The 27,851-nt window shown below is 49.9% G+C and overlaps 8 protein-coding genes across 8 annotated transcripts; 2 read left to right on the top strand and 6 right to left on the bottom strand.

Annotated features, from left to right (window-relative positions):
- Positions 1-426: 426 nt before the first annotated feature.
- EPUS_07213 (uncharacterized protein) lies at positions 427-3,586 on the bottom strand (the record flags this gene model as incomplete). Its single annotated transcript, XM_007802787.1, has 2 exons — positions 427-3,197; positions 3,265-3,586. 2 exons carry the CDS (start codon positions 3,584-3,586, stop codon positions 427-429), a joined length of 3,093 nt encoding a protein of 1,030 aa, XP_007800978.1.
- Positions 3,587-4,434: 848 nt separating this feature from the next.
- EPUS_07214 (uncharacterized protein) lies at positions 4,435-5,220 on the bottom strand (the record flags this gene model as incomplete). Its single annotated transcript, XM_007802788.1, has 1 exon — positions 4,435-5,220. One exon carries the CDS (start codon positions 5,218-5,220, stop codon positions 4,435-4,437), a length of 786 nt encoding a protein of 261 aa, XP_007800979.1.
- Positions 5,221-5,459: 239 nt separating this feature from the next.
- EPUS_07215 (uncharacterized protein) lies at positions 5,460-5,801 on the top strand (the record flags this gene model as incomplete). The annotated part of the gene is made up of 1 exon (XM_007802789.1): positions 5,460-5,801. One exon carries the CDS (start codon positions 5,460-5,462, stop codon positions 5,799-5,801), a length of 342 nt encoding a protein of 113 aa, XP_007800980.1.
- Positions 5,802-5,961: 160 nt separating this feature from the next.
- On the bottom strand, positions 5,962-9,146 carry EPUS_07216 (uncharacterized protein; the record flags this gene model as incomplete). Its single annotated transcript, XM_007802790.1, has 2 exons — positions 5,962-6,022; positions 6,082-9,146. The coding sequence occupies 2 exons, from the start codon at positions 9,144-9,146 to the stop codon at positions 5,962-5,964; spliced, it is 3,126 nt and encodes a 1,041-aa protein (XP_007800981.1).
- Positions 9,147-10,918: 1,772 nt separating this feature from the next.
- Positions 10,919-12,323, bottom strand: EPUS_07217 (uncharacterized protein; the record flags this gene model as incomplete). The annotated part of the gene is made up of 5 exons (XM_007802791.1): positions 10,919-11,012; positions 11,071-11,458; positions 11,507-11,681; positions 11,734-12,102; positions 12,168-12,323. 5 exons carry the CDS (start codon positions 12,321-12,323, stop codon positions 10,919-10,921), a joined length of 1,182 nt encoding a protein of 393 aa, XP_007800982.1.
- Positions 12,324-14,069: 1,746 nt separating this feature from the next.
- EPUS_07218 (uncharacterized protein) lies at positions 14,070-18,555 on the bottom strand (the record flags this gene model as incomplete). Its single annotated transcript, XM_007802792.1, has 4 exons — positions 14,070-14,747; positions 14,800-15,290; positions 15,397-15,466; positions 17,215-18,555. The coding sequence occupies 4 exons, from the start codon at positions 18,553-18,555 to the stop codon at positions 14,070-14,072; spliced, it is 2,580 nt and encodes an 859-aa protein (XP_007800983.1).
- A 4,191-nt stretch (positions 18,556-22,746) lies between these two features.
- On the bottom strand, positions 22,747-23,763 carry EPUS_07219 (uncharacterized protein; the record flags this gene model as incomplete). The annotated part of the gene is made up of 3 exons (XM_007802793.1): positions 22,747-22,964; positions 23,017-23,611; positions 23,656-23,763. 3 exons carry the CDS (start codon positions 23,761-23,763, stop codon positions 22,747-22,749), a joined length of 921 nt encoding a protein of 306 aa, XP_007800984.1.
- Positions 23,764-25,891: 2,128 nt separating this feature from the next.
- Positions 25,892-27,683, top strand: EPUS_07220 (uncharacterized protein; the record flags this gene model as incomplete). Its single annotated transcript, XM_007802794.1, has 3 exons — positions 25,892-25,923; positions 26,011-26,122; positions 26,181-27,683. The coding sequence occupies 3 exons, from the start codon at positions 25,892-25,894 to the stop codon at positions 27,681-27,683; spliced, it is 1,647 nt and encodes a 548-aa protein (XP_007800985.1).
- Positions 27,684-27,851: the final 168 nt, after the last annotated feature.

Below are 27,851 nucleotides of genomic sequence, written 5' to 3' on the forward strand. Positions count from 1 at the left end.
GTTTATGCCGGTCATTCTGTACATGTATGTGCTTTAATAAAGCATGCTAGGCATTGTCTGGATGTCTGAAAAGTCTGAGAGTATGAAATGGAGAGAAAAGCCGTCGGTCGTGACGCTCGGCTTCCCACGCTTGCTGAAATGCTCAATGCTCAATGCTCCATGTCAATTGCAAATCGCGCCGAGGAATCGAGTTCCATCCCGTCACGCTCGGTAGTAAGTAGATGCCATGCATGCCGCTGTGGTGCCAAAACCTGTCCCAGATATCCCTGATGCAAAAGAAAACAAACCCGATCTGCCAGCCAGTTCAGACGGCCTTTCTGAAAAATCAATGCTCTATGCTCTGCCCATTCACCCGTCCAGATCCCCAGACTCCAAATCACCAAGCACGAAACCCACGCCCTTTTCAACCCCGTTCTTGATGACGTCTCATTTAAACATGCTCAGCAACTCCTTCATATGCTGCTCCCTCGTCTCCTTCTTGCTCAACTTCTCATGGTTCCTCTCCATCGACACCTCCGCCAACGCCTGTTTCTTCCTTTGGATATCCATGATCTTCATCTCGATACTATCCTCCATCTGGTACCTCTTGATCAACACATCCCGCTTCTGGCCCAACCGGTAGATCCGATCTACTGCTTGCTGCTCAGCAGCCGGGTTCCACATCGGTTCCATAATGAAGGCACGGCTGGCGGCCGTGAGGTTGAGACCTTGGCCGGCGGCTTTGATGGAGGCCAGCAGGATGGTGACGCTGTCGTCTGAGGAGAGGGCGTCGAGAACCTTGCGCCGGCGGGGTAGGGTCATAGTGCCGTCGATGCGGACAAAAGTGTAGTCGTGGTCGGTGAGGGCGCGTTCGATCAGGTCGAGGTGCGAGGTAAATTCGGAGAAGATGACACATTTGAGTGGTGGTTCGCCCTTTTCGAGGTAGGCTTCGGATTCCTGCCGCATGGCTTCGAGATCGTGAAGGAGAGCCTTGGTCTTCGTATGGGGTCCGCCGTAAAACTTGGTGGTCTTCAGATCTTCTTGTGGTTCCTGCAGGTTGTCCTCAGATGGCATACGGGAGGCTTCTAACCCCTGTGCCGTGATGGGAACATAGATTGGTCGAATCGCCATCTCACAGAAGGGACAATTGACAAGCGCACCGTGAAAAGCATCATCGAAGGGTTTGCGGTTTCGCTCAAAGCAATCCCTGCAGACCAAGTCGTTGCAAGGCAGCATGTAACCACGGATAACATCTGCTTCATCATCCTCATTCGGCGAATCTCCTCCGATTCTCTTCATGCATTCGCGGCAGGAATCCATGTCCGCACTTGCCATCATCGTCAAGTTATCGTAAGCTGTCTTCTCATCAAAGGCAGGGCTTCCTGTCGGATCATCGATGTTTATGGCTTCCGATTTGCTCCGCCCTTGCAGAAGTGCTCTGTTGCTCTCATTCAATAGCTCCTTTCCATGGGCGCAAATCAGCCGTAGAGTAAGAATACCTTGCAATGCTCTGATATAACCACCACTTGGATTGCTCTTATCCTTCTTCTTGCCCCTTTTCTTCTTATTCTCTGCCATTTCTTTCATCTGCCAATTGAACTGACTACGGAAGAAGTCGTGGAGTTCTTTCTCACTCTCTGTGAACTGCAGCTTGCAAATCAAGTCTCGACGTGGTGGCAAATCGACGCGGTCTTTCAGCCGGCGCAGAGTAAATGAATCGACAAAGACCCGCAAGCTTTTGAGAAACGTGTCGTTGGCAGGCTGAGATGCTGGAGACCGAATATGCTGGACGAAGCCCTGCGGAGTGTCATATGGAGCCAGCTTTAGGAACTGAGTAAGCGAGCCAAGATCATCGAGACGGTTCTGAATAGGCGTTCCGCTTAAAGCCCATCGCCGAGTGGCCCAGACACTATATGCGGCCTGCGCTTGCAATGACTTGGATTCTCGAACAGTATGTGCCTCGTCAAGCACTATCCTGAACCACTTCAAGCGATGAAGCACGCCGTTGGCCCCTTTCGAGAAGTCGGCAGCAAGCGTACCATACGTAGTGATCACGATGTCGTACTTGGACAGCTCGTACACGTTCTGGGTTCTGTTGGGGCCGTGATAGACATAATGTGTCAGTGCTCCCGGTTCGAGATGCTCTTTTGTTTGGTCTTCCCAGTTCTTGACAGCACTTAGTGGTGATACCAGCAGTGTCGACTTCGCATTCCGAACCATATTGGTTTCATCTGCGTTCTTGCGCACGATTTTCTCCTCACCAAACTTGTGAGCTTCATCCTTGGTGGAAGCAAGAAGTGCCAGAATTTCAATGGTCTTTCCTAAACCCATGACGTCGGCAAGCAGGCCTCCCAAGACTTGCGGTGGCTCTTCGTTTACTGTGATACCCGCGACTATTTCTCGATATCGCACGTATCCCTTGTCGTTTCGCTCTTTCCGCCACAGTGAGCTGTTGTCTGCCTCTTCGTCTCCAAAGGCACGAGGCTTCTCACGCTCAAGAAGCCACCAAAGCGCCTGACGCTGGTGACCGAGTAGTTTTGTGGTTACCGTTGAGGGAGGATCCAACTCTGGTAGAGCTTTTGCGTTGCTGGCAACCGCGTCGAAAAGCTTCGACACCGCAGTAACGGCCTCCTCTTGTGTACGACTGTCGTTGGTGGCCTGTGTGTTTCCGGTCAACGAGTGCTTTTTACCAGCCATAGCTGCTTCGTGTCTTTGCGTGTGCGGATTGACTATAGGTACGCCTTTGTCTGCCATAACAGGCTGCCGAAACCACAGATTATGCTGCCCTAAGTATCTTCCGACTCTCTCAACGTCTTTTCTTGGGCCGTACAAGTTTAACACCATTCCCATGGTCTCAGAACATGGTTGACCGGGCCAATCATTGACACCTTTCTTTCGCATGATTAATCGAGCTTGTGTTCGAAGTGATGAGCCTAAGGAATCCATGACCGGGGCAAGGGCTATGGCGCTTTCTGGAGCAAGTCGTCCGAATTCTGTATCGTGCGGGTCAATGACTTTGATGATCATATCTCTAGCAGGATCTCGAAGGAGTTTGCAGGTCATTGCAGGCCAGGAGCCTTGAGATCCTCCCAGTCCTGCATTTTTGGACGGCTTGGGGATTTTGTGGGCCTGGACTTTTGCGTCAAGTAGGCCATAGCATACTTCTTGAAGAGGCTGATGTCTTTCACTAAGTATCACTAGATCTTCATCATCGCCATCTGATATTGCACGTCAGTAATTCTCTCTGTGGAAAATGCGAATTGGAGTAGGATGCTACGAACATACCTTTAGTGAGGTCCACAGGCGCACTGTTTGAAGGAGGAGCCAATTCCTTTTCCTCTCTCATGTACGCGCCAATAATGCCAGTACCCTTATGACGAGCCATGCTGCGCTTCTTCTCCTTGTCCTTCTCATCGGCGTCATCATCATCGATCACAATTGCCTCGACTCTCTTCCGTTTCTGTGGCAGGTCTTGTCGTTTCTGAGCGCCGTATAGGCCTTCAAGCATTGATGTTGGCCCGTGCATGCGCCCATTCGAAGCAGTGACAGGGTGTGGAGGTGCGGATGAATCGTCTAGTAAATCATGTTGAGGAGAAATCGAAGTCATCTTTGAAGTTGTTTTCGAAGGTGCAGTAGGTGTGAGCGTTTGGTGTTTCGGGTTCAGAAGCTTTCGAGGGTCGTAAGAAGGATGAGCAAGAGTTGAAGCTGCCACTGAGGCGCGGATCGGGATGTTTTCTTTTCGCTCTGACGAAGAGTCATTGTCAATCTAATGCTAAGTGTTGAACTTAAAAGTAAAGCATGAGTAGAGGTATTTATGTTGAGTGTGTAGCCAGCAATGTGTTCGTGAAAGCGAGGAGCTGGGGCATGTGACCAACCTTTAATTTTACCAGATGGCGATCTGAACGCTCTCGGATTCAACAAGTAGGCCGCATTTGCAGAAGGGCTCTTAGCATGATCCGCAACATTGCTGCCATCTGTCTTTGAGCTTGGACTAGTCATTGAAGGCATATTCTGGTGCGGACCTGGAACCTGCCGGTCATATCACAGGTCTGGCGTAATCTGTTGCCGCAAAGGCCACGTGCAGGCAAATCGACTGCAGAAAACGACAAACGACGGGAGACATGAGGAGATGGGCATTCCGATATAGAGAGACGCTGTATTCGGTGCGATGAAGTGAAGGCGCAAGTCGAGATTGAAGCAGAGGCAAATGCGATGGTGAAGGGCATCTCGACTCCCTGCATGACGCGCTTTCACCCTTCCCTGCGTCGATCATTCACCCTTGGCGATGTGGCTTCAAAGATCGAGATGAACCAATGGCTTGCGCCAACAACCCGGAAGATGGAACAGCGACAAGGGGCTAGAGACAAGTGTGATATTGGACTTCTGCACATGGATGCAGATGCGCAGGAGGGATATATTGTCCTGTATGTGTTATATCCTCATAGCATCAAGCAATTACTGCTCCTTCTCCTTCTCCTTCTCCTTCTCCTTCTCCTTCTCCTCCTCCCCCTCAACATCTGGTAGCGCTTCAACTGGCCTGTCCTTCCATAATAACACGCATTCGCCATCCAACCCTCCCTCTCCCTCTTTCCCATCCTTTTTCTCCCCGTACTTCATCGTGACCGTAACCCCTTCCAATCCAATCCTCGCCGCCGTCCGATTCCACAGCACCTGTCTGACCCTCCCCGTCCCATCCTGATTCTCCACCATAATCCATCCCATAGCCCATCTGCACCTCCCCATCGCCTCTCTTACTCCCTTCGTCGCGCTCTTCGGCGATACCAAAATGCCCAGCACACCCTCACCCCTCCACCCGTTGGGCGCTCCGATGAAAGCCCCCTCCAACTCCCTGACAAGATTGGGCCCCAGCTTCCCCTTCAGAGCTTTACATTGTACGATCACGCGTAACGGATGCGGATTCGAGGGGAGATGCCATGTGCCAAGGAGGTCGACGCCGGAATCATCGCGGCCACCAACCCGGGTCAAGGAGAAGCCCAGACGGCGTAGGGTGTGTTGCACAGCGTATTCATAATAGGTGCCAACGTAGCTTGTCGAGGTAGGAGATAACCCGATACGGTTGGCATAGTTCAAGAAGCTGGGGAGGTCCTGGTGGTTTGGACTGGCTGATTTGGGGCCATTAGGGGTAGCAGAGGTCGCGGAATAGAGGCGGAAGAGCCATTGGGATGATGGACGTAGTCGGCTAAGTTGAGGCTTCCTAGCTTTGAGGATACATGGTAGCATCAAGGCCTCTTCCTGCAGAGACTAGAGCGTTGTCTGGCAAAGCGCTGAAGAGGTCAATCGGCGGTTGCTGTGGCTTAGAAGACCTTCAATTGCTCTCCGCACTGGGCGTATGAACCCCTGGTCCCTGCACGCAATAATTCTCCGCATACATTCACTAAGCCTGGGATTCCTTCCGTCTCACACAATTGACCAAACCACTCCAGCCAGAACCCGGCACGAGACGCGACACATCTACAAGAATGCCCGATCCACCCAAACCCACCCTCCGCGCAACATACACCTCTCCTTCGAGCGTCAAGACCTTCACCAATCCTATTACCGCACCCCTCCCCTCGTTAGAAACCCCCACCGCGGTAAAAGACAAGGTCACCTACCTGTCCGAGTTGCGCGCCTCGACCAAGCAACTGCAGGAAGAGATCAACGTGTTCTTGACGCAGAAGATGGAAGAGGATAAGGCTGGTGCAAATGCGACTGGGACGGAAGGACCTGAGGCTGGGAGCAAAAAGGGCGAGGAAGAATCGAAAGATGAATTAATGGAGGAGAATTACGGCGAGGAAGAAATCGGCGACGAGGAGGATTGAATCACGAGAAGTTGCAGCTTGGGGAATCAAATGAAAGGGCTTAAATATCGCTACTTCTGACGACCGGGGTACAAGCTTCGCTACCCCTCGAAATAGTATGCCTGGGGTATCTAGGATGGAAGAAACGCCGTCAAGATGCTACCGGCCGGTACAAGATGTATTATACCTGCACTGACTCCGCCTGCTTTCGAGTGGCACAACCGAGATGAACCACCGAGTTACTGTCCGTCTTGTTAGCGAGAATAATCGACCCAAGATGCAAGGCAAGGGGATTACTGACTCTGGGAAAACACTGATCACACTGCCACCCAGCCTCTTATAGCACACGCCGCAAACCCTCTCCTCATCCACCCTCACTCGTCGACCCCTCCCACCTCTCGCTTTCTCTCCCGCTGTACCCTCTCCAAGCAATAATGCCGCCTGCAGTCTGATTGCCTCTACCTTCCTCAGCCCGGCAACCACTTGACTCTCGCTCACGATACTATTCGCCGCCCTAATCCTACCGCGAAAGTAGAATTCCAATTCCTTCACCGGCAACGACTCGGGTATCAACTCCAATGTCGAGCTAGCAGGCAACCTCGCACCATGTCGAGCGAGAATCTCGATGGCTGGCCCCCACATCTTCTCCTCTCCTTTCGGCGGGCTGAGATAAAGGCCGAGAAGGGTGTGATAGATGCTCGGTTGCTCGCTCTCTGGATCAGTCGTCGATTTGCGGCGGGACGGCGGCAATGTGGTTGCTACTGTGTCCTCCGTCAGATGCACGTGGTTGCAATATTCCTCGGCTTTGGCAGCATCACGAAGCTTAAAGACATATATCTCCAGGGCTTGTTTGTGCTGGCCCATCTTGCTGAAGACGAGAGCACGGGCCTCGTAAAAGGTTGGGTCGTCTCGGGGAAGGGTGCCGAGGAGTCGGGCTGGGGAGTATTGTGTTGACGTCCGGAGGAGGGTGAGGAATTTGGCATTCACTTCATTCTTCTCTGCCGTGGTCATGGAGGTTTGCTTCAGCCGGTCAAAGTAGAGTGTGAGGAGGCGTTGATGAAGGTCGGCTGTCTGATCGTTAAGCTCGTCGATGACATGTTCCAGGTACCTAAGCGCAAACGAAGTATCAATCTTTTCCAGGAAATGGAGCACTTTCTCTCTCGGAAGGGTTTCCGCATTCTCTGTATCAGCCGTAAAGATCTGCATCCCCAGCTCAGGCGCTGCCCTTAGAGGCCACTCCGCGAATTCCAGGATGAGGTCAATGTGCTCCGGTGAAAGGTTTTGCAAATATGAGACTGTCCTAGAAGGCCCGCGCAATTGTACAGCACCTTCGGTACCTTCCTTAGCCTGGCCAAACTTCTGCAGTCGCTCGAGGGCTTGACGGTGCAGTCTCTTCCCAAACAAGAACTCGATCAAGTCATTGTATCGTCCCGTCTCCTCCAGCTTCTCCATCACTACATCCGGATCACAGTAGTTTGGAATACGAAACAGTGAGCCAACCAGGAATGGGGTGGCGTACATATGTGTTCGAAATAATGTTGTGTCGACCAGTGTCGCAACCTCTCTGAGCCTCTGCTCTCGATCGACGTTCTCAAGCGACGACAAGCCTAAGAGATGCTCCAGCGTCTTCTCTGAGTTTGCATCGCGGTAGAGTATTTGCACTGCAGAAGCATCTTTGAGTGTCTGATCGTCGTTGAAGAACGGTTTCAGGCGACGTCGTACATCCGCCAGGAAGCCTTGCAAGGCTCGTGCGGCAGTCTTGAGCTCCCTTTCCGAGTATGCTTCACTCGTTGAGATAGGCTCTGGTTCGGCGTATACACTGGCTGCTTCGCTCCTGTCGTCTGACTGCTCCTTTTTCTGCGGCGTGGAAGGGTTGTTGGTCGGCTTTCTCGGGCTTTTGGTGCTGCCAACACTGGAGTCTGTCTTTGTATGACCCCTCGATAAGATCCTCCGGACTGGAATTACGGGTTCAGCGTGCGGAGTGTCTTTCGCTGTTTCCTCTTTCGCTTCCGCAAGATCCCCAGCGATAATTCTGGGATAGAGCTTGATGACACGCTCTGGGGGTGCAGCCACTTCGGTAAACAGGTCCAACGAGTCCTGAAACAATTTGGAATCAAACAGCCTTTGCGCTTTCCGCATCTTGATCTCGCGTAAGCGACCTTCTTTGTCGTGCAACAGAGCATCTTCAAGAATTCCCAGCAGACTGATAGCCTCATCAAGATTGTCCCCGTCCACCAGGGCGTCAATCTGGGAGTCATAGTCCAGAGCACCCATGCGCCAGATCGTTCTCTCGCTAGCCACGAGAAACCCCTTTCCGGCATGCGCCAAGCTGATATTCGGTTGTGCAACGTGTAGCAAGTTCGCTCCTGGCAAGCTGATCGATTGGAGGAGAGTCAGTGTCACCGGATTCCTGACCTCGAGCGTTCCTCGGCTTGCCTCTTGCAACGCAAGCAAATAAGGGTAGGAATATCCTACTGCCTCTGGCGCAACCCGCCATGGTATCTGTCTCCTACCAAGCGATTCTCCCTCCCGGTCTATAAAATGCGTGTTGATGTCTTTTGCGAGCAGCACCTCGCCCTCTCCTAACGGAGTAGCAAGGGGCTTGGGTATCATAGCACCCATTCCAATGTAACTCATGGTCCCCACTCCCATACCTCCCAACCTTCCACCCTCCTGTGAAGGATCCCCTCCTATGCTCCCAGGCCCGAAGATGGATTTCACCTCCTGAGTCTCGATATCCACCATGACATAGCTTGAATTCAGCCCTGCCACGATCTTCCTGCCACTTGCCCACGTGAGCGTCCTGATACTGCTCACAAGCGCAATCTCTGTAGTCCCCTCCTCAAGCTCCATATCCTGCCATGACCACAGCAACAGCCTCCTTTTGACAGCAACAGCAAGCCTAGAGACAATAGAAGGGACTCCCGTACTAGGATCCTTGACGATATTACTCGTCACCGCAAAAGCACTGGCGCCTCTTGTCTTCGTGAGCTGCTCCTGCAGCACGTAGCTCTGGAGATCGTGTATCGAGACGTATCCATTGCTCAACGACACCAAGATACTCGCTTCTTTGATAATGGCAAGCTGCTCGATCTTGTGTTTGGAAAACTTGTCTTTCTCGCGCAGTAGTTCTGCTATCTTCTGCTTTGAAGCTTCGGGTTCTGCGCCGTCGGCGCCTTGAGGATCTCCACTGCCTTGAAATTCGGGTGTTGGTCCCGGACCAGCTTCATTGATGCGGTAGACTCGTAAGGTGCCGCTGTTGAGGCCTACCAGGAGACGGTCTCCATATGCTAGGATGGATTCGATCTTGGACTTATCGCGTTGCCGTAGCTCGACGATCGGTCGAGCTGTAAAAGCTGAGAGCATTGACAGGGCATGTAGGGTTCGTGTCAGAGGTTAGGCCAGATTTCCGCCATGATCAAGCGTCGTCTGAATCTGGTCGCCAGAGCAGTGGGCTGCATTGTCCTTCTGGGAGTGGGAGTGTGGAGAATGACGAAGCATTGGCTTCCGCTGCGGGGAGACTTTCAAGGCCCCTCGGCCCGAAGCTTGGCGCAGAAATTTATGGCAGTTCTCAGATTCGTGCTATCTACACAGCCATTTAGTAGGGGATAGGGCGCCCATTTCGCTCATTTAGGGCAGCTACTCTATCTGGCATTGTTGAGATAGCCCTATTAATCTCATCCAGAGTTAATTTTATCCCACTCCTCCTGAATAGCCCTGCGCAGAACAGCTTCTTCGAAGATGACCCCCCTGGACTTCAAGCGCTGCTTTATTATCCTCCAGATCGTCTCAATGGGGTTGAGATCAGGCGAATTAGCAGGGTTCATCTCCCATTTGATCCCTAGAAGGTCCTTGAGTGCTTTGACCTTGTTAGGACCCTTGCCCTTGGTACCATGAGGCCCGTCGTTATCTTCGATTAATATGCAATCTTTATCCCAATCAGGAGCGACGATTTCTTTCAAAATAGTCATATAATCAGCTTGAACAAGCCGTCCCCCTATACCAGAGCCGGTATAGAAGTAGAGCTGACCCTTGAAATTCTATCTAACAACGCCATATACGTGTATAGATTGATTTTGGCGTTTTAATCTAAATTGGGTCTTCAAGAGGGCATTTCGAGCCTCATAACCCTTGCGACGATGAATTCGAGCTTGTCGTTGCAAGCAAGTGGCAAAATGGGACTCGTCACACCATCGAAACTTCTTAAATGCATCTAATTGCCAAAATCGACGGTCAAATCCCCATATAATTCGGGCATCGATATGTGATTGTGAGAGCATTTTTTTCTGTGCAGCCATATAGGTCCCTACACCAAAATCCTTCATATTTTGTTGAATTGCACGTTCGGAGCCATGAGCTAGACCAATTGTCCTTGCTACCCTTAAATGACTTGACGAAGCAAAGCCAAAATTAGCATCTTCGACAGCCTCGATAGCTTCGCATTCGTGTGGAGCAAGTATCTTCTTACGACCTCGATTGTGGACCTTTTCGCTGCGGCGCGCAGATCCTTCTTTAAGGATTCGATAGCCAGTTCGATTTGCTATATTATGTATCTTAAATAGCTCCGTACGGGGTAATTTGCCAGCTGTGTGGCGTGCATCAGCAAGAAGGCGCGCACGGCGCGGCGTATCAAGCATCGTTTTTGACGTTCGTGAGGCTGCAGGAGAAGGAGGATCGATCGAATAAGACTTTCGGCAGACGCGGCGCCTATTTCCCTGTTCAGAATCCATTGTTCACTAAATTTGAGTGAGTATTAATAGAGAAATAGAGGAATGAAGAAGGGGGGGGAGGAAGGGGATCTGAGAACTGCCATAAATTTCTGCGCCAAGCTTCGGCCCCAAAATGAGAAAGGATACATACGTAGTATTTCACATCACTACTGCATCCCATCAACCTGAAGAGAGCTCGAGTGCAGGAAGACCATGCATGTGATTGGTCATATATCCAATTCAATCTTCTATAACTATTAAAAGCTTGACGCTCATAGCCCGCTCTCGCTTTCGTCTCGATCGACCAAGCATTGAGCATCTTGACAATACAAATGACCCCACCAGAGATTGCTCCATCTTGCAGAACCAATGAGACTCGTTGATCACCGTCAATACAGTTATAGATAGTCGAAAAGCGAGCTTTGTCCCTCAGCTGTACCGTTCAACCCCTCCCTTGTGCATGCTGTTTCTTCGTAGCCCACGCCCATCCATCTCGTGAGGACCGTCCGCAGTATGCTCGACACTGCGAGAAGATCAGCTCAACATCAAAGCATATATGGGTTGACCCGGGTGTTACTCACGGCGTCTGAGATGGTAACGGAGGTGACTGTGTGTAGGCTGGCACGACCATTGAACCTGGAGACGCACTTCGGATGACAGGGCTTGCAGGACTTAAAGCATCTGAGGGCGCATAGTTGGTTCTCGGAGGTGAGTGCACGCCATCATGTGGTCCTACATATCCTGGCAATGCTGCAGAATGCTGCATATAGCGAGTGTTCTCGGGTCTTGCCGACACCATGGTCATGCCAGACATGTGTTTGGGGACCGTTTGGACATATTGCACACCATTGCTGTCGAAGTCGGCAGATTGCGTTGAATAATGTTTTGGCCGGATGATGTCTGACAGGGCCCGATTGCGTCCACAAAGGTAGACTAAGACCGCTGCCATGAGAAGGACAGCAGCAGCACCTAGAATCGCATAAGTCTCCACGTTACTCAAGAATTTTCCGTACATACCGATTGCAATGCCTGCTATAGCTCCAGGACTGAGACCAGAGTGAGGCGTGGCCGCGGCGGCAGCTGCAGTCGTGGTGGATGCTGGCGCAGCCGTGGGAGAAGCAGTCGGTGATGCGCTAGAGGACGAAGAGCTAGTACCTGTAGCGTCTGGAGGAACAGATTCATCAGGGAAGTTCTATTCTCGTCAGCTGGACTCATCCTTCCACCGACACGAAGACAGATTGTACCTGGCCTGGCTGCAACATGAAAGACGACTCCTCAGCAGCTTCCCGGTGGACCTCCAAGCTGGTCGTAGCATTGGGATTGATCACTCCGACCATGCCATAATTGATGCACGATCCGGGAGCAGAGCAATAGAAGAATATGGGAGCAGTATCGTTGATTCTGACGGTCCACGTAGGAGGGTTTTCGAGAATGGCGTCGACTGGGTGGAAACCCGAAAAGAATCCGACCTTGTCTGTCTCTACAAGCTCGAAAGGTATACAGGGATATTTGTACGCAGCGCGCACAATACTGTGGTTTGTTGGATAGAATTGGAACTCGACATAGTCGCCAACTTCCGCCAGAGTCACATCTGGTTCGAAGGTATGATCGCCCTGTGCTGACTCGTTAGAAATCTTTCGCTTGCAATGGACAATGACAGAACAGAAGTATTACTGACCCTCGAGACAGCTACCGTCCGAGTGATTGGTTCTCTACTGGAAGTTGATGAAGGGGAGATTGAAGGTGCGGCCGCTGAGGTCACACTCTGGCTTTTAACAAGCGACACTTGGAGCAGGATCAACGAGGAAAGAGCGATACTCTTTAGCCGGTACATCTTGTCGAGGAATTCCTACTGCTCCGTTCATGCAATTGTTGTGACCAAAGGAAAGGGAATATTTTGGCCTTGTGGTCCTCAATGCTAATCTGGCGAAGTTGAAAGTGGGCACAAAGCGCAAGGCATGGGACCACCCTAGTGGAGATTGCTATCTGCCAGTGCCAGCCATTGTTGTTATGAGGCACAGCCATTCTTTGTACTGCTATGGTACTGCCAATTGGGGCCATATGTGGCAAGCTCCACCAGATGGTTAGACTCATGTAGCCCACTGCATTTCAGCAGCGGGGTACCTTAGGGCGCTTGCTAGACCAGGCTACCGGGAGCAGTGGTGGGTCAACCGCAACTTCGAATCTTGGATTGGAGAAAATAACGAACAGGAGGTTAACCAAAGCGAGGCCAGAAGCAGCGAACCATGCCAAGAGAGTGAGCAGCTACTGATTCGAATTAGTACCATTAAACGCTTATCCGGCGTGGTGATCATACCGTTTCTAGTCAAGTGGCAGCGTTTAGCTCCACTGGGGAGACCAAGAATAGAATCCGGTAAAAGAGACGCCAAGACCAGCAACAGCTCCACTCACACTAGCAGCCAAGGTCGCCACCCAAGTCGAACAATGGATTGAGTGATAATCAGCAAGCAAAGAGAATGACATGTTCACTATACGTCAGAGCCATCCTTCCTCTGCACTGGCCAATGCCCCTGGAAGACAGAACTCGGTAGGTCGGGATAAGAACTATCTTGTGCCGCAACGCATTTGCTGTCGTGAATTAGACGTTGGTTGCCTGATCGTCTACTGCCGAAAGGCTCGACTCGCTTATTTCTGTTCAAGGACAAGTTCAGGTCGTACCCCGCTTCGAGAGGAAACCTTTTGCACAACGGGGCTTTTGCGCGGAGCCTGACCTCATTGGGGCTGGTTCTTTAGAACAGCTGAGGCCATGCCCTTCCCTGACCCATGAGGGTCACCATCTGCCCACCTTCTCTCCTGGTGCAGCCAATATCGTTGTCGTACTTTCGGGGGCCAGCCAAGATAAGCTGCATGAACCATCTGCGATCTGACCGCTGTGCTGAGGTGCTTCTGCAGTACCGTAGCGAAACCGTGAAACCATGAGGAGCCACCCTTTTGACGGATTGACAATCAGTACACTGATAGCGTAGACGAGAAGCCAGCATGTTACCAAAAAGCGATTCCTGAAAGGGCAACAATGGTTGCCAATCCATTTCCATGAACATATCACTACTACAATAATTAGCTTCCAGCCCGTGAAGGATTCTCCTATGCAGCATGATTGACCGCGAGTACACACCTCTTTCAAATACTATGTAGCCAGAATGTGTGACACCACCAAGGGGATCCAGCAGTCTTGACGCTGGCCAAGTACTGTCAGCACAATACATGAGCGAAGATACGAGACAAGAAATTCCCAAAAAAAGCCTTCAAGTTCAGAACGACCTCTACACCTCAGGGGTAGGATTGGCAAGGAGTGGCTCTGCTTGTCGACAGTAAGTTAGGTGGTAACATGTGCTGCTGAGACTAGTACCTAGTAGTTATACCTTGCTCTGGCGGCCACTACAGAGAAGCGTCCAACGCCAAGCTGATTCTGACTCTATCTGACGCAGCCGATATATACAAATGGCTTCGAAAGACTCTAGCACCACTGCCGGCCGGCCAATGCACGCAATCTATGAATCTGAAACCCATTACCCGGGACAATGACTGCTATCCTGTTCCCTAACGCGCGTGCAATGACTCAGTTCTCTGGAGACCCCATAATGATGGTTGGCGGTCCATTGGGGTCGGAGATGGAGTCGTGATGTTTTGCCGCACTTCCCTTCCCACGCCACGTCGACACTGCCGGGATATCTGCCTTGAACCGCTCTTCTTTCGTTCCGTAAGCCTTAGGTGTGAGTTTCATCAGCGTGTGAAGTGGGACTTCCATCCATGGCGACTGATCGGAGCTGGAATCCATGAAATATGCATATATGCACCGAATAATGGCTTGGTGCGTGACGATGATGATGTTGTCGCTTCTCTCCAACTCCATAATGATCGGCTCCAGTCGAATGACTACATCGCGATACGACTCTCCACCGCGGTATCGGTAATTGTATTTGTCTTGATCTCGCGCCGCAAAATCATCAGGGTACGTTTTCTCGATTTCACCATACGTCATCCCATCGCAGACACCCGAGTCTAGCTCATCAAGAGCTTTCCACTCGAGCTGATCCCACTTGGTCTCGGCTTGCAGATATCGCGCCGTCTGGATCGTTCTTTTGAGTGTAGATGTCCATATGACGAGCCTCGTGTCCTGCGGTACCCCCGACCGTCGAACAATGCCTGGAAGAGCTTGTGCGTATAGCTCGCCCCGCGGTGATAGATTCGCATCACCCCCGATCTTGCCTTGCAGGTTGTATTCAGATTCTCCATGCTGATCAGTGTCAGTTTCTCCAGGTCACACTAGACATGAGGTGATTACTTACTCGTGATAGCCAGATGTGCCGTGGTTTAATGTGAAGGTTGATAAGATAGTACACAAGGCGACTCGAAAGGTAGTCTTGGATGAGGTTGATGATGACTTGGTGGCCCACGTTGATGAGCTTCACATAAGCATAACCTTTTTCGGATTCGTCAATGGTCTCATAGACCTTTTCATAATTCGCAATTCGCTTGCGGAAGTCTCTTGCCGCTGCTTCAGGATCCTGGCCCTTATAATCGGGCGAAGTGGTCTTCACTTCCAGGATATTACTCATGATCAGCTTTTCATCGTCGCATTTGGATTCCACGAAGATAGCATCAATACCGGCTGCCGTGATGCGCTCGTGCACCCATTTGCGTCGGTCTCTTGTTGAGTTGGTCGCATCAAGGATGGCCACCGTGTTATTTGTGTCTGCTTTGAACCATTTCAGAAGGTCTGTTACGGCTGCGGTTCGAAGAAGCTCGCGTCTGGTTGAGCATTCTCCTTCCTTCGGTACTTGCCGACATTGAAGATCTCAGCTTTGACCGATATCCATCCGAGATAGCGCTTAACTACCAAAGCCTTAGCTCCAATCAACGGGGTACCTGAAGGCCAAGCGTACCTTTTCCAGCTATGAGGCTCTTACCTCTGGCGGGCAAGCCCACCATGATGAGACATACTTGCGTTTCTGCCTGGATTGCATTCATGTTAGCATTGGTAGCGAAATTCAAAGATGAAGTGGGTTTGCAGGAAAGCTCTAAAGGATAAAACTATGCAAGAGCAATAAATCGCAAACACTGAAGGTTCAGACGTAGTAAATATCCAGAATACGGAGAAATCCGGTAAACGCAGATGCCTGTTTTCTTGCCACTAGCCTAGGACTGGTGTTTGGTGGATTGGCTCACACTTGCTATTGCCATATATGAATTCCTGGTGAGCCAGAAACCCAGATCTTCAGCTGCCCAATTGGGGATTCTGGACTTCGATGGCCTTTCTGCTGAGTGCTGGCAACAACTGAAGAGCCCGGCTAGAGTGTCTGTAATGGTTGATGCTGAGCTTGTCGAGTTCACCATCAAAATTTCTCTTCAGTCTCTTTCAATATGCACATCACCAAAAACTGCGTTATTTGAGAGCTGGCCTAACGAACGGAGATGCTCGGAAAAATGCGGAATGAAAGATTCAGCCCCACAAAAACGCTCATGCCCCACAAAATTCTTTGTCAAAGAACCCTTTTTTTTTCTCTCGTAGTCCGGATGTGACGCTCCGTTCCGAATTTGCTTTTTTCTGCCCTGGAGCAGCCGATTGATCCATGAAAACACCATCACGTCCAGTCGTCTATGATGTACTTGTCTCCTCGCCCCAACACACGTGGTGAAATAGCCATAGACAAGAAGTTGAGCCTTGCCTGAATTGCGTAATCAAGCGGTTCGTTGAGGCCACGGTATGGTATAACAGTCCCGCCAAAGAAGAAGAGATATGGACGGAAAACGGTGTTGAACTTGTCTCCTAGTGACCATAGCAAGATTCTGGTTCATCATGTTGTAAGGAGAATCACGCTACAAGGCTTGGGATGGGCTGCAATCTGGCATCATGTAGCACTGGGGTAGTGAAAGACATCCAACGCAGCATAGAAGCTCAAGGAGGCAGTTGTGCAGCAAGTGCAGTTGAAATCCCGAGTAGCAACTTGCCTAGAAGGATGAAGAGCAGACTTGTATACTTACACTTGCCGCAAAAACCTTGGTTGAGCCCCTCCTTGCAAAGCCAACAGTTGTCATTGAGCACAAAAGTACTTTTGTTGTGGTGTGGACCCAAGTTGTAACAAGACGTGTGCAAGGCCGGTCCTATTGTAGACTGGCGGCATTTAAGATCAGACGTCGGCGCAAGAGCGATCGAGGTCACAGTGCAGTCCTTATGATATGCATGCATGAGGTTTCCGAGTCCATGAGGGAATGATGGCTGTAGAAAAGGGCAAGCTCTGACGGATGTTATTTATGACTTTCTAAGCATCTGCTAGTACCTGGCTGCCTGCCTCATGTTTTGGAGATAACAACCGTCTTGGCACACTTTCGATGGCCCCCCCGATAAGGGTAAGCATATTCAATCCGGGAATGTCATCAGTTCTCAACAAACTCGCCTGCTTAGGTTGAGATTCACTTCGGTATGTAATAATGTACTGAAATAGCTCTGCAAAAAAAGCCACATTCAGGTTAAGCTCGTAGCATGCAAGGATTACGTTCAATGTTCCACGCTGGTCAACCACTCGGGCTCCTGAAGCGTGCAGAGTGAACGTCCATTGGTGAAAATCTGCCCCGTCCATCATACAGGGGCAAAGTCCTGAAACCCACGATGCTCGCTTCATGTGTCCCAGTGGTCTGATCTTGCAATCTCTAGTATGCAATCATGCATGGATTCCTCCCACTCACCCTCATTTTCTCCATACCAGCCACAGATCGCTTCCAGGCAGCAAGAATTCACGGTCCGCCCTCAGTATTTTGCTGCTCTCGCAGAATCCTTCTAGATACTCCATATCTAAACCAAAGTTCGCAACCACGCCAGCACAGTCTTTGCAAAGGAGGAGACCACAACCATTGGCATCTTCTCCTGTGACTGGAAGACCGAAAGGGTCCTCCTTCTGCGTAGCGCCACATGCATAGAAGGCAGGTTTGATGCAAACAGAGCAGGTAGGATGCTCGGGATATGGTGAAGAAGTGATTTGGCTCAGGAAGGACGGGTGGTCGAATTCTTCCTCGTGGTACCCAGCAACAGGCAATATCTTATGTCCAGGGCATTTCGCAATAGTGATTCTCTCCAAAGAGCAATTCAGACAGATCTTGGTGGGTGCTATGCCCCTTTCCCTGTGCCCGCCGCCCATCTCTTCGTAGACCCCTGGCTCCAGCTGGATGACTTCAACGTTGACCGCACCACATCCAAAAAGTGGATATCTGAAGTCTTGACAGAAATCACAGACCTCTGGCTTGGAGCGATAATCGATTGGATGGGCCCAGTTAGTCTTGATAATCTTCGTTTGACCAGCAAGCTCGGAAAACTTGGTTCCACTGAGGGTGTCTCCATAATCAGTAGGATCATCACTGTCGTCGATGATGATAATAGGATCTGACTCGCAAGCCCTTGGCAAGTGCTGTTGACTCGGTTCATGTAAACCGAGACTTTTTTTGGATCCTGCAAATTGAAGCTCCGCTTTGCGCTGTTCCAGAGGCTGAGCAATAAACTCGTGGGAAGAAAGAGAGGAAGCGCTTGAGTGAGGACAGACGGGGTGTTTACCGTCGGCTTCTCTGTCGTAGTCGTTGATATGATGCACGTTGTTACTCTGTTCAGCATCGTGGACCAACGTTGGAAACAGTTCGGCGACCCTGGCTCTGGCGGCATCAGACTCGAACTTGATACTCACCTTGAGACTCAATCCATTCTGCCTTCCAGACGTATACGATATCTTGTGGCGCTTAGAATCCCTACAGTTTCGCCGTTCACCCGCATCACACCGCTTTCTTTTCGCCGGCTTATGTGCCGCTTTCTGGGATTTTGCGACTCTCTTCCTCTTTCCCGGACAATAATCATCACTTTCGTCCTTATCGTTCCATGTCCCTCCGACTGTTGTCCTATATGCAAAAGACACATTGCCACTCCGAGTGCGATGCTGCCTACATTTACTCTCGATATGGCTCTCGAGGTGGTTGCTGGAAAGGCCTCGCCGCTCGCGGTAAGGCTTGGATTCACGAAAGACCTCGAGAGCATGCTTGAGCCTCTCTTCAGTATATACCATTTCGTCTGCCTGTGAGGCCTGTGATGATTAGCAATCATTAAAGGGACCATAATACACTCACAAAGCTGGCTGGGTGCATGAGCTAAATCAGTCTTACCTAGGAAGTTGTGCGTTAGATAGTCAGCGCAACTTTTGGCCCAGGCGTATCGACGTCGTGACCAGGGATTGCACTGAGTAGAGGAAGTTGTTGATATACTATCATGAAATATACAAGTGACACGCAGAGGGGAATCGCCAACAGTACACCAAGTAAGTTGCTTTGAAACGAATGATAGTGGGACTCAATGATTAACTGTGTCCGAGGCTTTTCAACTGAGTTGATGCGTTGAAGAGCAATGATGGAAGAGTAAATGAGCAAATCAAAGAGAAGGCTAGCAGCGTCCCAAAGTAGGATAAGCAATTCGAGCAGAGACGAAATCGACAAATACTACTGGGGTAGACACTTACCAAGACTGAGGCATCGACCATATGAACGACGGATCGAGGTTCATAGAGGTCAGAAGCGGGAGTATGAAAGGTGTCGAGGATAGAGGTGGGAGTGTAAGGGCGTCAAGGATAAAGTGTCTAAGATTTTCGGATGAGTTTCAAACGGCTGGTCATGAAGTCCACCAATACCAGATGAAAAGGACGGGTTAAAGTGCAAAGTAGTATGGCAGACTGTGCTCTCACGCAGTAGATGATATGATAGACTCTGAGGGACCTGTCAGGGTTAAGGGATGAAATGGTAGACCAGCAAAATGGCGCTGATTTTGTGGGAAGGACTGCCAAGACAGCAGTAACTGCTGGTCAAGGCAAGGCTTCTGCTTAAATGGAGAACATATGTCACAGATGTGGATTTGCATCATAGATGGACTGGCACATGAACACCCGCGGCCAAGCCTTTCAAGAAGCAGAACTTGTCAGTCCGACGCAGATGATGAGAATGCATTCAGAACGAATACCGAAGCTTTCTCCCTTGAAATTCACCACGAGAATTGTCAAACCGACAGAAATTGTGAGATGTATTCGAAGGTAGTTCTGAATTTGCTGTAGGTGACTCCAGCAGAAGGGTTCAGCATAACATTCCACGCTCTGCCCATGCTCAGTGGGACGGCTAGAAGAGACCGGAACACGCTTGAACGTTGCAACCTAACGAGCTGGGAGATGATAGGCTGGTTTCATCATGGCGAAAAACTGTACTTCATTGATCTTGAAGGCCAGTTTGAGAATGCTAGTATAGCGCTCCAAAAATAGAAAGGAAACATGTAGTGAAACGTTTTGTGCATTTATCTCAAAAAGTTGAATGCCAGAAGGCGATTTCACTGCCACAGACAGAAGACATGGATCAGTGTTTTTCGCGTGCACAAAATGAATCGTCTTCGCTTAGTCTCACCGCAACGCATAGGGTGGTTTTGAAACAGTACAACATTATCCGATAAAACGCATTGCGGCTGTAGAGCACCATAAAAACACTGATGAGGGACTGTGAGTCCCTTTAGCCTAGGTAGTCCTGCACCTGTGTAGAATGTGGTATTGTTCTTCCGTGCTCGCAAGATAGGACAATGCCACGTCGAGGCAAGCGACCCTAATATCAAATATCCAGATTATTATCGTGTAGTAGGCTTCATCTTATTTTCCAGATGACAACAGCCAGCAGAATTTGCCTTGTTGCTGTCTATTATTGAAGGTTTCATTTGCGACCTGTGGGAAGATACGTGAAATAAGGGAGAGTTGCACCTCGAGGAAATTTGAGCTGCAGATGCCAAGCACAGCCACTGATCTAACTACTTAGCGTTAGAATAATATCAGAAAATATGCCTCCCTACAATAGTACTCCATACTCTAAGAATCCTCTGGTTGTGGAGAACTAACTCTCAACTCTCATTTGAAGCTCCCTGATCGTTGTAGAGAAGAAAATGACGACCAAACAACACTCAGGATTGGTATTCAATTTCCCAGTGTAAAATGCAAAAGACTGCTATGAGCAATATAACCTTTGCAGCATTTTGCATGTCTTTCTACTTGGGCTGAATAGCAAGGTAAAGATCATGGACAGAAGCTGTTGTGGATATCTGCAGAAAAAGGGTCACAGAGTGGATCTAAATGGGGCCAACCACCATGGAGGCCAGGCCGTGGAGGGCGCCCATATCTCATCTCTAGGGTGTGTAACATCTTTGCAACCATCTACCCAGGCTGCTCGCTCCCAAAATCAGTACCACTGGCAATGAACACTTCTTTGCTAATAATCTCTATATTTAACGGTTTGTCATCATTGATGGTCGTTGTCCTCGTGGCATCCCTAGAATTGGACATATCTTGTTTAATTTGGGATGATCAATATGCTCTCAGATTGCTCCAAACGAAGAAGGCTGCATTTGCACCGTGGTAGAACGGGATCAAATGGGAGCGGAGAAACTTTTGTGATGAAGGCTTAGGTTTCGTCACTTATGAAGTGGATTTGGTATCGCTGACAGAGTTTCATCAGCGCGACAAGGCTCTTGCGAGGATAGTAGCGGTCTGAAAGAAGACTTAATTTGGCTAGTGAATCTAAAATGCACTTGTACTACATATCCAAAGGATTGTAGGGCGAGCACAGTATTAGCGCCCTTATTTGAGCCACAGCCTTTTGCGGCTGAAGTACCGCCTCTTCGTGCTTTCAGACCATGTCAAGACCAAAGGGATCCGTATCTCCGGAAGATACAGTGAGAGTCTTTAGTCTGGAGCAGGGTTAGTTGTTGTTGCACTGGCTGTTTGATAAGAATAATTTAGCACTTGGTCGCATATGAGCGATAAAGTCATTATAAAATGGCCTTCCAAGGAGGACGCCATCTCCTGGATCTCCCAATGACGACGCAGTCACTTCAATGGCATTTGTTTGCCCAGCTGTCACAATTACATGTGCAGATGTCATGGGTGTGACAGGCTGAAAATGCCTAGTAAGGAATCTTGACATAGCGGCTTGTAGAAGCTTGCTGCCTGCCACTGCAGCGGTCTCCGTACGCCAAGTCGTGGCTCGAGTGACGGATGTGCTGTTTTGAGAAAAAGTGAGAAAGTCCGATATTGAGTGGCACTACAATACAGTGCAATGTGATATAGCATAACAACGCTGCCAGATACTGGTGATGGCTGGACGCCAACCTCGGGAAAGCTGTAGGCCAGTCCAAGCGTGATGACAACGCAAAGTACGGGACAGTAGTCGAACATGTACCGAAACAGGTTATAGGGCAGGCGGCAGGAAGTGTACCATTTGAGTAATGTAATCTTCCATCTCTCCATGCATCAGGATCTGATCGCACGAAGATTGGTCAGCTATGATGCATAAAGCGTCGCTCGATGAACACGTTGAATCAAGAATATGAAATGTACAAGGATTTCTGCCGATGGTCATTCATACGTTCTCTGCTAGGCCAAGAAGGAGAACTCGGTGGGATTCGCTTTGGGAGAGAATGAGTCGTTGATGATATCCAAGAATACCTGCAAGATGGACTTGGAAGCGGTCTCGCCATGAAAGGATAAGCTCTGACAGTATAAAATGTTGGCCATCGTTGATAATGAAGGTGATAACGACGGTACAAAAGGAGATGAGCAGTTTCCTGGATGTAACGTAAAGGAGCTTTGTATGATGTGGAGATCAGCGTCTACGTTAGGCTTGGAAGGTCCGGTTCCTTCCGGCCTTGGGGATGTCACGAGAACGACTGTTATATTACCTTCCCGCAGTGAAGAATGTTCTGGATGAATGATAGAAGTGGGTACCTCTCCACTATGGGAAACAAGGCCGAATAGCAACCGTCACGTATAACAGTTGAACCGATATGTAGGGCTGAAGGCCATGTAAACAACTGGCTTCGCTCTTGGTATTATTTTTGCTGAAAGATCAGCTGGTACGTAATAGTAAGTCATTTCCCTGCTTCTCTTCCTTATTGATTTTGTTGATATGTCATATGCCAAGAGCGACACCAATTGTTATATTGGCCTCGGACTTTTCTCTTTCTCTTTCTATCTTTCTGTCTTGACCGACACCGGCAAGATCGTGGTGAGTAATGAGAAGAAGATACCTTCAGTTTTGACGCAGTTGGTGGCTCGTGTTGGTGCCTTCGCGTCACCCTAATTTGGTATGATAGGGCATGCTACCAAGATGGCGTTGTTCCGATGCTGCATTCGAACGTGCATTAGAATGTGCTCGTCCGCACGGACCATATCGATTAGGGATGTTTAAGAACTCCAAGCTTGTCCAAGCCAATCTTGAAAAGTTTGTGGGATGACGTTGACCATCGAATTGAGATTGAACGAACCAAAGTCGTAGCGGCCGTCTGCCGTCACGATCAAGTGCTGTGTCCTCTGCTCCCGAATATCGTCCCGAAGAGCTTGGGCAACTGTCAAGTCATCCTGAAGGGACTCCTTGGTATAATTCGCGCGCTCGAAATCTCTGCCTACGCGGTCATGCGTGTTAGCAACACTTACAACTGTCGTGACGCTTCTCACCTCTCAATACCTCGCCAATGGAGACGATTTCACTAACGGTCATTCGCTCTCCTTTCATTCGTAGCTCTCGTGGCCACGAGGACAAATCAAGCGCGGCCACTACAAACCTGGCCACATCTCGTGCCGACATCATGCAAACATGCACAGGCTGACCGGCCGAGTTGTAATAGGGTATCTTCGCTTTGCAGTTGCGAATATCCATCATGTATTCACCTTCGCCACCGATCGCACTCCGGAGACCGATCTGGGAGGCACGCATACCTCCCGGACCAAATCGTTCGTAAAATATCCCACATGTGAACACGGTGAACCCCATACCCCGAGATTCATAGTGCTGTAGTCGGCTCAAAGCAGCCCGACGACCGTAATCGAAGACGTCGTGGATTGGGCGGACTGCTGGAGAGCCTTCGAACTCAGAGGGCACAAATCTACGCACATGAACGGCGGCTGCCGCATCAATGAGTGCCAACTGAGCATCGCCGTTTATCGTTGAGATCACTGTGTCCACACCAGCAAGTGTATATCGAAGGTCACTGGCATTGGTGTAGGTCACCTGAATGATTTGCCATCCTCTAGCAGCCATCGTCGGATTTGTCTGGACAGGTAAGCTTCATAGAAACCCGAAGACGAAAGACTCACGTTCCGTGACAAGACGATGAAGGTATGGTAGCTCTGCGTTGCTAGGAGGTTGGCAATGTATTGTGCCAACCCACATGTGCCTGCGATGGCGATTCGCATGGGGGGCATGGGTGTGCCCGTTCTTGCAAAAGAGGATTGAATGATTTTCAGCAGCATCACCGAAATCGCGTCATTGTCGCAACCAACGACGTGGAGGAAAGGCAAAACTGACACAGCTGCCTTGTGCTTTGGACCAGATGACTCCGTTCCTGTTGACTCACAGACCGGAGACAGGTGCTTAGTCTCAAGGACTTCCCCAACAACATGCCTATCTTATTGCGGTTCACGTTTCAGATTGACAGAGCCTTATCGAAAGAATTTCATGAGCTCCAGAAAGAACAGCCAGAGTCACTCAACTGAATGCTGTAGATCATAGGGGGAAGAGATAGGGGTAAGTAGGCAATAGGCTGATTCGGCACATAATAGGCTCCTCACCGCAAGAGCAACCAAGAGTGATGGGTCTACTGTGGCCAATGAACACACCAGCCATCTAGGATCCTTGCCATTGTCTAGTAGAACTGTATCCAATCTTACTCAGAAACGGCTGCTGCCTTCAAAGGCCAAGGCGAAAAGATTTGCAGATAATAGCACCGGTGATGGCGGTGTGCTTTGGACCGGCTATGGAATGATTGAGACTTTGGTGGCCACAGATAGTCTAGGACATCCATGGAGCCCCTCTGAGCACCAGCAGAACAGCCGACTAAAGGGGATGAAATTGACACTAAGTCTGCAAATAGCGTAACAGGCCAGATCATACCGTGGTAGATTTGATTCAGAGCAGAATGATTGGTCGGAGGGAAGGCAGCAGAGAGCCCACGACCGTAGCGCCATGCTCTATCCAGGCATGAGAGGTTCGCAAATATGCTGCGGGTAATGAAATGGTGGGGGACGAACATCCTACTCAAATCCACCATCGGGATAGAGGCGTTCATGCTGTTCCGAGAAGGACTATGTTATGAGCGATTCCATCATATCAGCTCGAAAACCGAGAACCGAGCACCTGTTACGTCGGGTGTTCCGTTTGCAAAAGCACCTGAAGAGCGAACTTTAAGCGCACTTTCTTAAATTAGTAGAGTCACCAGGCTGTACGTATGACATATTGCGAAGGATCTGACAAGGTCTGGTCACCTTGCAAGGCGACAGAGTCCAAGCGTGGATCCTTCGGATCTACATGCCAATAGCTGCAGTATGTTGTCAGCCGCAGAAAGGCAGATCTCGAAATAACATGCTCTCTTGGGAAGTTCCCAGATCACCGAGGAGCTAACATGAATTCTTCATAGCTCGATTGGTCTTTGGTAGAGACCTAGCGCCGATGGTGCCTGTTGTAGACATGTGCGCAGGAAGCACCGCGCTGTTGACAAAGATGTTGCGGTGTCTGCTCGGTGGGAAGATGCAAGGTATTGATCGGGGCCGACAAGGCTCCATAGTGCAGCCTTACGAGGCGAGCCGGCAAAAGCCCGTGATCACGCGTTCCAACACGCTAATTCAGCCATGGACGTACCACTACTCGAGTACGTGGTAAAGTTTTACTCTGCCTTGACGGTGGGAATCCAATCCACACATACCTCATTTTGACTTTCCAGCAATTTTTCTGCGTAGTAGTTAATTAGTGCTCATTTTTGGGCGTGGTGCACCCCATGATGGAGTCATGGCCACTTGAACTCATCAACGTTCGACGTGTCCTTTCACCTGCTATCACCAGGACCATGACTTCACGGTCGACAGCTAGCCCACGCTTTTGCTTGCATTTTCTTTGCCAGAATATGTTTAATGGAAGGGAAAGGTGAGTACGGAGTACATGGCTCTACAGTACAATGAGTACTAACTACTTAGTAGTATTAGTAGTAGTACTCCGTACCACTGCAGAAGACTCAATTTGCCAAGCCGCATACGGCTTGGCTCTACTAGTAGTGACACGTCACCGCGTCGGGTTAGTGCTAGTAGTGTACACTTGATGTTCGTTCTTAATCTTTCCCTGTACTACTTCCCCGTGATTATATGTTGAGTCAAACATGCCATCACCATAACAGATACAACTACTAGTAAGCCTGCAGTCATGAGCTTCGCCAACACCAATTCCAGAACTGGCGGTTACGGGGAAGTCGACCAAACACAAGGACAACCATCTAATTATCCATTCCTTGTCCACTCCCATGTATCGTTGACACGAAATATCCCTCCCAGGATCAATAGCAATATGATGACTCGCCAGAAGCGACGCCGGACCAGGTATCTTTATATATCCTTCCAACTCCAAATGTGCTCCCTGCAACACCTTCTTCTGCTCAGATGCTGACAACCAAATGCACTGTGTAGTCCAGAAGATCACGCGGTCCTAGAAGCAGCCTACCAACGCAACTCAAAGCCGGACAAGGCCGAGCGAACAGAAATCGTGAACAGCGTTTCCTTGGGCGAGAAGGAAGTTCAGGTGCGTCTGGTAGCATAATCTGGCGATCATGGATGGGCAGCTAACGGGACTCGTCCAGATATGGTTTCAGAACAGAAGACAAAACGATCGCCGAAAGTCAAGACCTTTACTGCCTCATGAAATGATGTCACATTTTCGCAATCCCATTCCTCAAGGACTTCTGGACGAACCAAATACAGTCTTGCAAGACCCTCGCTCCACTCCACAATCGTCGTTCTCTTCAATAGAAGACAGTGAGCGAAGTTACTCAAGCAGCACTAGAAAATCCGATGTTCGTACCCAGAACGTGTCCCGCGCCTCCAGCATCCATGATCTTCTAAATCCGATTGTGTCCTTCAATAGCGACTGTTCCACATCCTTCGAGTCACAAAATGCCGAACAAGTGAGCTCGCTAACGAGCCGATCGAGCACTGTGACTGGGGAACCAGAGAATGTATCTCTCAGAGATTGCCAAATCAGATCTGCGGCACCGTCACCACCCTTGAAAAAGCCTAGTGGTGATGGTAATCCAATTTTAGCCGGAACAAACAAGAAACTTCTTTCTAACGAAAGCAACAATATTGGCACGGCTGCATATTCAATCGAGAAAGCCAGTGGGGTCCTAGCCGAACGACCTTCTGAGCATTCTGCGTCCCTTGACTGGTCAGCTACTCGCAGAAAGAGAGCGTTCACTGAAATCGAAGAAATTGCCCTGCCATCTTCGCAAAATTCAGGAATCAGACTGTCGATGACAGTGGATGGGGTAGTCAAGGTCAAAACCACTGATGAGGAAACCCCATCACCTCCAAAACGACGAGCGCCAAACCTTGCAAGCTTGCGAAATGAGGAGCTTAAACCCAGTCATAGTGCAGTCGCCGCGAGTGAAATGCTAAAGGAAGGTCAAAGATTTAAGGCGAGACCTACCAGCGGGATTTTTGGGAGGTCTCGTGATGCTCGTACGTGGGAATTTTACTGTGATGGAGAAGCGAGGACGGCCCTGTCAGCCCAAGCGGAGCACGAGAACAATGGATCGGCTGTCGGTGCTATAAATCTCATTAGGTCACAGGGTCAGAACGCAAGATCCAAAGCACAACAGAGAAGACAAGACATGGCTCTGAAGCCGAAAAGCGGAGCGGGGAATACTAGAAAGCAGGCTGCTTCCACTGAACAGAAACCAGAGTTGGTGCGTGCTATGTCCTCTATGGCACGTCTATCAAGCAAGTGCAAAGAAGATATTATCGACATTGGCAAGTCTAGGAAGATATCACATGCAAGATCGCCATCGGGCGATTCAGACAAGGAGAACTGGGCGCCTGGGACTAGAAGCTCGAGCCATCCACTGAGACGGAGCCGAGCGAGCAGTGCTCCGCGAGATGTCCTGCAGGATCACCATGCGGCTGTTAGATTGACGAGCACCAGTACCGGACCCTTTCCAACCAACAAGGACGAGAATGATCACAAACATGGTGTTTGGAAAAAGGAGATTCGCCAGGCCGACAACCTCTATCATGGCAAGGAGAAAGAGGAAGATCTGGACTGTATTCAAGGGCTTTTGTCTTTGAGTCAAGGTGCTTGGAAATGAGGACTGGAAAGCCACGGGCTCCGTCCTCGTTGCACATGCTTGTTACAAGCCACAAATACCCGATTGATTTATCAGCTTTGAAAATCTGTTGGATCGGTGCGGTTTTGGTCTGCTACCTCCTTCTTATCAGAGGCCAGAGATACAGTCTTCCATGGAGTCGTACTGACA

This window comes from Endocarpon pusillum (assembly GCF_000464535.1).
Source record: "Endocarpon pusillum Z07020 unplaced genomic scaffold scaffold1790, whole genome shotgun sequence".
Lineage (NCBI taxonomy): Eukaryota > Fungi > Ascomycota > Eurotiomycetes > Verrucariales > Verrucariaceae > Endocarpon > Endocarpon pusillum.